At 50.2% G+C, this 9,274-nt stretch overlaps 1 protein-coding gene across 1 annotated transcript; it reads right to left on the bottom strand.

Moving 5' to 3' along the window:
• Positions 1-493: 493 nt before the first annotated feature.
• On the bottom strand, positions 494-3,311 carry S100A7A (S100 calcium binding protein A7A). The gene is made up of 3 exons (XM_027965181.2): positions 3,268-3,311; positions 1,661-1,817; positions 494-710 (listed from the first exon to the last, which is right to left on the bottom strand). Exons 2-3 carry the CDS (start codon positions 1,799-1,801, stop codon positions 546-548), a joined length of 306 nt encoding a protein of 101 aa, XP_027820982.1. The 5' UTR covers positions 1,802-1,817; positions 3,268-3,311; the 3' UTR covers positions 494-545.
• Between the last annotated feature and the right edge of the window lie 5,963 nt (positions 3,312-9,274).

Here is a 9,274-nt window from a genome sequence, read left to right as displayed (position 1 = left end):
CAGGACAGGAGATCCAGCCGTCGGGTACTGCTGAACCTGCTGTTCACAGCGGCAAATGGCCGTGTCCTCAAACTCCCCCGCGCACCCGCCCAGCAAGAAAACCCTTATAAAGCGGTGCCAGTCTCCACAGCCCCTCGGGAAGACGGTGGGGCATGAGGCCCAGTGTGGAGACACTGGCTTCTGCTTACTGCAGTTTCTTGGTCACCGGATGCTGAGCCCTGCCTTCACAAGGAAAAGCATGTCTGGGGCCTGCTGGAATGCTTTGTCCCGGCCTCCATGTCTGGGACCCCATCTGTACATTTATTAGGGAGCGCGGAGAGGAGGACAAGAGGCCCTGCCGAGAAAATGCGCATTGATGCTGGAGGCCAAGAGAGGGCGCACTGCTAGCGCCTCCTTGGTCCATCCACCTGGTGGAAATTCCAGATAACATTCACCAAGGAGTAGCAGTTTTGACAACATAGGCATCCCCATAAAGAAAGGAAATAAGCCAGAATCTGGGGAGACAACACTTTATTGTTTCTTGGGTTGTCTGGAGGCCTCTGGGCTCACTGATTTCCCCCAGAACAGAGCTCCGCTCCGTGGCTGTGGTTGTGATAGTCTGAGGCTATGTCTGCCAGCAAGGACAGGAACTCAGAAAAGTCAATCTTCTGGTCCTTATTCTTGTCCTTTTTCTCAAAGATATTGGACAAGTAATGTCGGCCCCTTTTCTCCTGTGGGAAAAAGACACCAAAACAGGCAAATTCAGTGCCACAAAAGTGATGAGCTGGGAGAAGAGGAGGAAGTAGAGACAGAGAAATGAGGACCCAGTGCAGCACAGAGCTGTCTGGTGTGGCACTGAGGAGGAGAAGTGTGGGATGAGGTGGGGACACTGATGTTGCCCAGCAGTTCAATGGAGAGTCCTTCCCCAAATGTGAACTTGGATGAAAGCCTCACATGGTGAGCAGGCTCTGCCCAGAGCTTTCCTGATCAGTGTGCTGGTGGGGGGAGTCTCCAGCCCCAGACCACCACCCACCACCCAACTCCCTGCAGGGGACTACCTACCTAAGTTCTGCTCAGGGACTCAAAATAAGCCCTACCCTTGTCTGTCTCATGCCAACCCCTTCTTCTTTTGACCTATGAGACCTTACTTGCTCTGAGTTCCCTCTTCTTGCTTTCGCTAGTAACCTCTTCTTTTTGTAATCAGTTTATCGAATTGTCCGGTTAAATCAGGTAGGTGGATGAGTTCTTTGTTGTATAAAATGGTCTTAAGCTCTGTCAGTGATGGAATTTCTGTCACCTTCCCTCTGATCTCAAGAACCCTAAGGGGTGCTGCTAGAGCCTCTCAGGGTGTGAGCAGAAGAGTTTGAGTCTCATACAGAAGGTGGGACAGGTGAGAGGGGACCCATCCACTGCCCTCCAGTTGTAGCGCTTTTTGATAACTCATCATCAACTACTTGTATCCACACATTTTCCTACTTTGCCACATACAGCATCTCTTCACCCCCTGAGAGAGGACGGGACAGGAAGTTCTATGAGGCCCTTTTGCAGATGAGAAAGTGAGAATCAGAGAATGAGAGTGACTTGTCCAAAGTCTCCCGGGAAGGGCCCTCAGTCATGCCAGGACCCCGCCACCACGGGGGACCGGGACCCCGTCGCCATGGGGGACCAGGACCCCACTCACACAGGCACTGAGGAAGTTGGGGAAGTTATCCTTCAGCAGCTGCAGCAGGGCCTCCTTCTCGATGGTGTCATCGGGTCCCGAGTGTTTGTGAAACAGGTCGATCAAGGCTGAAATGGCCTGCTCCAGCTGAGAGCCGCTCATCTTGGCTTCCAAAGAGCTGCCGGAAGAGGAGTCAGTGACCTTCTGTGTCCTTCCCCAGGGGAGGGTCCCTAAGATCAGACACCTGGATGGGGGCTGAGCAGCCTGCGCAGCGCGGCTCAGATGGGACAGAAGAAACTGCTTCTCTGCATGCTGGGAGGAGAGGCTGAGGAGCAGGAGGGCGTGCCAAGGCGTGGGCCTGGGTCCCCACAGCTCAGGGCGTGAGGAGGTGAAGGAGACCGGCAGACTCCTCTGTGGGGAGGCCCACAGCATGTGGAAGCAGAGACGGGGCCAGCCCCAGTGAGAAGACTGGGCCTGAGGTGGGACACAGCAACCAGAGCCGTGGAGGAGCCCACCCCCGAAATAGCAGCAAATTCATCTCCTCCAGGTTCAGCATCAGGGTCAGAGTCGCAGGGGCAGGACAGTGTCCCCTCTGGTCTGGTCTGAGCCTCCTGGGCTGCTTCTGGAAGACCCCCTAGAAGCCCACCTGGACCATGAAGCAAGCCTACAATAAGTGGGCAGAAATGCAGTCCTGTCCTGAGCCCTGATGGGGGGCTTCCTGACCACCCCTGAGAGAGGAAGAGGGACTGGGGATCAGAATCAGCTGGGATTTTGAAGTGAAAGGAAATACACAACTCAGTTCTAGGCTGTTGGGTGGAATGTGGGAGATGGGGGTCCGTCCGCTTTTCTGTTACTGGGCACTATCTGCACCTCCGAGCCCTGACCTCATTAAAATAAAGAGAACGTCTGACTTCCCTAAGCAGGTTCTTTCCCCAGCAGTCAGAGGTCTGGGCTGCCCTGGACCCCAGCAGAGAAACGGGACAGAGCAGCCCTCCCATGCCAGACTTCCCTCAGCAGCCAGGACATGACCCTGCGTCACGCGTGTCAGTATCTAAGACAAACCCCACTGCCTTCTGATGGAGGAGAAAGAGCCCACTGTTCTGTCAGTAAGAGGATCCACCCAAGGCCTCTGTCAACGTGGCCAAGACCAGAGCCGAGCCCCGTGTGCAGACGGTCCCTGAGCATTTTCCTGCTGGGAGGAGGTGGGGAGCTCTGGTTGATCAGTCTTTTCTCCAGGTCAGGGCAGGACGTCTCACCAGAGTAATGGTGAGTGGGGTGGTCCCAGGCCTGGGGTTAAGGCTTTGGCTGGGGCTCCCACTCTCCTCAAGGGTGGGGTCGGTGGGTTTTTTGACCTGATAAGCAGGTGAATCCAGAGAAGAAAGAAAGCAAGAGGAGGGGGAGGGTCCTCAGCTCCCACTGGGCACGTGTCCACAAGAGCATCACCGAGGAGCCAGTGGAGGGGCAGGGAGCATTGGTCATCTTGCCACACAGATGGGACCTCAGCAGGGGTGAAGGCACACAGCCCAGTTGGCAGCAGAGTCGGGACTGGACCACAGGCTCCTGCATCCCCTTCCAGAGCTGCTTCCCGGCTCCTCCTAGAAAAGAGAGATAGGCCAGAGCAGACTTACCTGATCAGAGGAGACGTCACCAAGGAGAAGGATGAGTGAGATGCTCCCTGGATGGAGACTGGCCCCTTTATAAGGCTTAGCCGAGCGCTTCCAGGGGCTGGGAGCCCTGCGGCTCTGTTCGCTCTCTGCTTCCTGGAGCATTGCCCCACTCAGGTGGGTGGGCCACACCCAGGAAGGTGTGCTCAGCCTCTCCCAGCAGAACCCCAGGACACACTGCACCTCCCAAGATCTTCCCCTAGAGGCTTCTCTGTCCCCTGCTTGATCTGGGGCCTGTGGAGTGTGTAGCAACAGGACAGGGGTTAGAGTAGAGAAAACTGGGTTTCTGGACCTAAAGTGGATGGAATTTTGGACTCTGAAGGCAGCAAGGTCTCCATTTTTATTTATTCAGTCCTTCTACAAACTCGGTCTCAGAACAATAACCCCCCGCCACTTACTGAGAACTGAAGGTGCTCCAGGGCTCACTCAACATACCTACCTGCTCTTGCTCTCTCTTTAATCCTTCACCAACTAGGTGACAGATCTGTTGTCTCCATGTAAGAGTGGAAAATATGTGCATCAGGATTTCAAGTAAACTAAGACTGCACAGCTAGTAGACAGCAGTCAGCATCAGATCCCAGCACAGCTAGCCGACAGCAGTCAGCATCAGATCCCAGAGAAGTCTGGTTCGAATTCTTAGTCTTAATCCTTTAACTAGACTTCCTGCGTCACATCAGGCCCTGCCTTTTGGGACTCCCAGTCTAGGGGAGTGAAGCACATCACCTCACTGCCATCTTCACGCCCGGTCCTCAGTGGATCCTGGGAGGGAGAGGTGTCAGGACCCACAGTGACAGGGAACACAGAGAGGGCAGTGGGCTCAGCCTGGTCACCTGCTGTCGAGGGGACACTCAGGGCCAGAACCCTGAGTCCTGAGTTCACCTCCTCACTCTTGAGTTCCCCTCGCAGCTCCTGGGGCGCCTGGACCACTCAGACCTCACTGCCTGGGTCCAGTGGTGGTGACAGCCGTGGAATGATCCCGGGGGCTACGACTCGGGCAAAGTTTCCTCCCAAAGTCTCTGATGCTGAATTCCTACACGTCTTCCATGACCTTTCACCTTCCTCCATGCAAAACAATGTCTTCAGATTTGGCAGGCAAGCCCTGGGCTCTGCCGTATCCAAACCTGCTGCTGAAATGCTGGGTGTGGAAACAAGATGGGGTAGTCAGCGGAGCCCCTCTAGGCTTGGTGAGCAAAGGGGGTGATGAATCACTGACACTGATCATTTTCTTGCTCCCTATTTTTGAATTTCCTCATATGACACGAGAGTATTCTGGTTCATCTGGTGAATAGTCCTCAGGCTCCCTGGGCCTCCGCTGAGCTGGTTTGATGTCACGCTAGGATGGGGCCTATTTCTTTGGACCCATCTCATTCACCCAAGTAGCTTTCCACCAACTAGGAGATGTCATAGCAGGGAATGGAGACCCCAAACGGGTGGTCAATGTCTGGAACCTCTTGAGGTTTTCTCCACGGAGGCAGCACAGTCCGGGCTTCCCAAAAGGTTCCACTTTGGTGGCAGAAGAAAACAGAAACAGCTTGTTATTTTTCTTGTGTGTCTATCTGTTTCTTTATACTTATGGGTTACTTATATTTTGAGTGCAGACTCTGTTCTGGATGTGCGTGCAGGGGGAGCAGAGAGAGAAAGATATTGCAGGTGTGGATGGTCCTTGAGGGTTGCTCCATCTCCTGGGGGCACGCGAGTAACGCGGTCTACCCTGTGTTGGGGATATACAGTGCGGTGGTGGTGGGAGCAGGGAGAGGAAGGCCCTGGCCCCAGACCTCAGAGACCCCACGCCTCTTGCACTCCAGCGGTACTTCCCACGGGAGGCCTCCAGGCAGAGTCACGGTCCCCATGTCCTTGTGCACGTCGGGTGGTTTCTCACAGTGTCCCCTGGCCGAACTCGCTGAGGTCTGGCCCACGTCTCACTCTTACTGGCCCCAGTGCCCAGAGCTAGGTGAGAACTCCACAGACACTGGTTGAACCAGCAAGTGAGGAATCGTCAGAAAGGTTCAGGGGAAGACTGTTGGGATTCTGAGGTGGGAGAAATCACTTGTCAGGTGGGGGAGTCAGGGACAGCTTGGTTGGGGGCATCCTTTGCATAGCCTTGGAACATTGCCAGCAGCCGACACACTGTGGGGAGGTGGCAGTGAGACGGTGATCACAGATAGGCACTTGCCCTGTCTGTGGTCATCAGGGCTGTGCTGAGCTTTGACCTGGGCTTCCAGCAGCAGTTAGGGAAGGGGCCAGAAGGGAGGGAGTGAGCGTGGGGCACTCACTGGAGGGTATCAGGATACAGTGTCCTCAGTTGTCACCCTGGAGGGTGGAAACTCTAATGCAGCCCGGAGCCTGTGCTTGCCTCCTGAAAAGCTTTCCAGATCTTGACTGGAATGGGTGTGTGGGGGGGATTTACTGTTATTAATTCTGTGACCCTGAGAACCAAAGGAATTTGCTTTCTCTTAGGTCATCTATGCAGACAGTGTTGAGAGGTGACCCTAGGTTACTTCTGCTCAAATTTCAGACATGGTGGAGAATCCACTCAAATTTGCAAAAAGCATTCCTGATCTCCCTCCCAGTCTCATAAAGGTAAGGCTGGCGCATCTAGGCTGAAGTGGTGGGGTCTATTCCCAGAAGGCTCCCTGAAATTCTCATCTACAGACAGCACTGTTCCTGTTCTGGTGGTGCCAATCATAGACCCAGTGGGAGATTCCTGTCCTGAGTGGGGATATTTGATTTTCTATTTCTTTAGCTTCTGCTTGGTGGTGCTACTGAAGACTTGTCACACACAGTTGTCACATGAGGTTTCTCCAGGGTTGCTGAGATGTCTTTGCTGGTTTCCATGTGAGCACCAATCAGCAAATTTAAATTTTTGCAGCTGTGTCTTCTGGTAGTGAAAGCTTCTGAATTGATCTATACTCTAATTTATATTCTTCTATTTGTTTATACTCTAATCTCTTCATGGATTTAACAGAAGCAGAAGATATTAAGAAGAGGTGGCAAAAATACACAGAACTGTACAAAAAAGATCTTCACCACCTAGATAATCACAATGGTGTGATCATTCACTTACAGCCAGACACCCTGGAATGTGAAGTCAAGTGGGCCTTAGGAAGTATCACTACGAACAAAGCTAGTGGATGTGATAGAATTCCAGTTGAGCTATTTCAAATCCTGAAAGATGATGCTGTGAAAGTGCTGCACTCAGTATGCCAGCAAATTTGGAAAACTCAGCAGTGGCCACAGGACTGGAAAAGGTCAGTTTTCATTCTAATCCCAAAGAAAGGCAATGCCAAAGAATGCTCAAACTACCACACAATTGCACTCATCTCACACACTAGTAAAGTAATGCTCAAAATTCTCCAAGCCAGGCTTCAGCAATACGTGAACTGTGAACTTCCAGATGTTCAAGCTGGTTTTAGAAAAAGCAGAGGAACCAGAGATCAAATTGCCAACATCCGCTGGATCATGGAAAAAGCAAGAGAGTTCCAGAAAAATATCTATTTCTGCTTTATTGACTATGCCAAAGCCTTTGACTGTGTGGATCACAATAAAGTGTGGAAAATTCTTCAAGAGGTGGGAATACAGACCACCTGACCTGCCTCTTGAGAAATCTGTATGCAGGTCAGGAAGCAACAGTTAGAACTGGACATGGAACAACAGACTGGTTCCAAATGGGAAAAGGAGTACGTCAAGGCTGTATATTGTCACTCTGCTTATTTAACTTATGCAGAGTACATCATGAGAAATGCTGGGCTGGATGAAGCATAAGCTGGAATCAAGATTGCTGAGAGAGAAATATCAATAACCTCAGATATGCAGATGATACCACCCTTATGGCAGAAAGTGAAGAAGAACTAAAGAGCCTCTTGATGAAAGTGAAAGAGGAGAGTGAAAAAGTTGGCTTAAAGCTCAACATTCAGAAAACGAAGATCATGGCATCTGGTCCCATCACTTCATGGGAAATAGATGGGGAAACAGTGGAAACAGTGTCAGACTTTTATTTTTTGGGGCTCCAAAATCACTGCAGATGGTGACTGCAGCCATGAAATTAAAAGATGCTTACTCCTTGGAAGAAAAGTTATGAACAACCTAGACAGCATATTAAAAAGCAGAGACATTATTACTTTGCCAACAAAGGTTCATCTAGTCAAGGCTATGGTTTTTCCAGTAGTCATGTATGGATGTGAGACTTGGACTATAAAGACAGCTGAGCGCAGAAGAATTGATGCTTTTGAAGTGTGGTGTTGGAGAAGACTCTTGAGAGTCCCTTGGACTGCAAGGAGATCCAACCAGTCCATCCTAAAGGAGACCAGTCCTGGGTGTTCATTGGAAGGACTGATGTTGAGGCTGAAACTCCAATATTTTGGCCACCTGATGAGAAGCGCTGACTCATTGGAAAAGACCCTGATGTTGGGAAAGATTGAGGGCAGGAGGAGTAGGGGACGACAGAGGATGGGATGGCTGGATGGCATCACTGACTCAATGGACATGGGTTTGGGTGGACTCTGGGAGTTGTTGATGGACAGGGAGGCCTGGCATGCTGCGGTTCATGGGGTCACAAAGAGTTGGACACGACTGAGTGACTAAACTGAACTGAATCTTTTCCCAATGCTTACCACCAAGCTTTGCATAAAATCATGTTTTGGGCATAGAAGCAGAACAGTGGAGCTTCCATGCCCTCTCTGACTGTGCCCCTCTCCTATACCTCCTGGAAGCCCTCCGAATCCTTTACTTTTGGGATTTTATGGAGTCTTCATCACTTGGGATGATGGATCATTAACTCCATTTTCAGTACTTCTCTCTTCTTGAGAGAATGAGGGAAGAATTGAAAATTTCAGGCTTCTAATTATGGCTTGGTCATTTCGGTGACCAACTCTCAATTAGCAGCCCACCCAGAGTCACTTTAAAGTAATACCTATCACCCAGGAGAGTACAAGGATTTCAAGAGCCCTGTATCAGGAGTCAGGGTCAAAGACCAAGTATTAGAACAAAAGATGTTTCTAATGTAAGGGTTTCAGGCGCTCTGTGCCAGAAACAGGGGGCAGAGACCAATGTATACTTTCTATTATCTCTCAGCTCTAAGGAACACAGACTTCTGAATCATTCACTCTGGGGGACAGGGCTGGGCTGGCATGGGATAGAGTAAAAGCTGATTGGTTCTGTCTAATTGGTTGCATTTCTTAACACCAATAATGAAATGTCAGAAAACAAATGTAAAAAAAAATACCTTAAAAATTTGCAACACCCGAAATAAAATACTTAAGACTAAACCTCACCAAGGAAGTGAAAGACTTAAATGCTGAGAACTATAAAACATTAATAAAGGAAACTGAAAGCGACTCAAAGAATGGAATTATATCCCATGCTCATGGATTGGAAGAATTAATATTGTTAAAATGGCCTTAAAAGTTTTTGCACAGCAAGGGAAACCATAAACAAATGAAAGACAACCCTCAGGATGGGAGAAAATATTTACAAATGAAGCAGCTGATGAGGGATTAACCTCCAAAATATACAAACAGCTCATGTATCTCAATATCAAAAAAACAAACAACCCAATGAAAAAAAATGGGCGGAAGATCTAAATAGACATTTCTCTGAAGAAGACATAAAGATAGCCAACAAACACGTGAAAAGATGCTCAACATTACTAATTCAGTTCAGTTCAGTCACGCAGTTGTGTCCGACTCTTTGCAACACCATGAACTGCAGCACGCCAGGCCTCCCTGTCCATCAACAACTCCCAGAGTCCACCCAAACCCATGTCCATTGAGTCGGTGATGCCATTCAACCATCTCATCCTCTGTCAACCCCTTCTCCTGCCCTCAATCTTTCCCAACATCAGGGTCTTTTCCAATGAGTCAGCTCTTCGCATCAGGTGGCCAAAATATTGGAGTTTCAGCCTCAACATCAGTCCTTCCAATGAACACCCAGGGCTGGTCTCCTTTAGGATGGACTGGTTGGATCTCCTTGCAGT

This window comes from Ovis aries, chromosome 1 (genome assembly GCF_016772045.2).
Source record: "Ovis aries strain OAR_USU_Benz2616 breed Rambouillet chromosome 1, ARS-UI_Ramb_v3.0, whole genome shotgun sequence".
Lineage (NCBI taxonomy): Eukaryota > Metazoa > Chordata > Mammalia > Artiodactyla > Bovidae > Ovis > Ovis aries.
The sequence above is the reverse complement of the archived record's forward strand: the minus strand, read 5'-3'. Positions and strand labels throughout refer to the sequence as shown.

Excerpts from the sequence above, each read along its gene's own strand:
- S100A7A (XM_027965181.2), bottom strand. The coding sequence starts at position 1,801 with ATGAGCGGCTCTCAGCTGGAGCAGGCCATTTCAGCCTTGATCGACCTG. Across the intron at positions 711-1,660 it reads CCAACTTCCTCAGTGCCTGT|GAGAAAAGGGGCCGACATTA; the intron begins GTGAGTGGGGTC and ends TTTTTCCCACAG.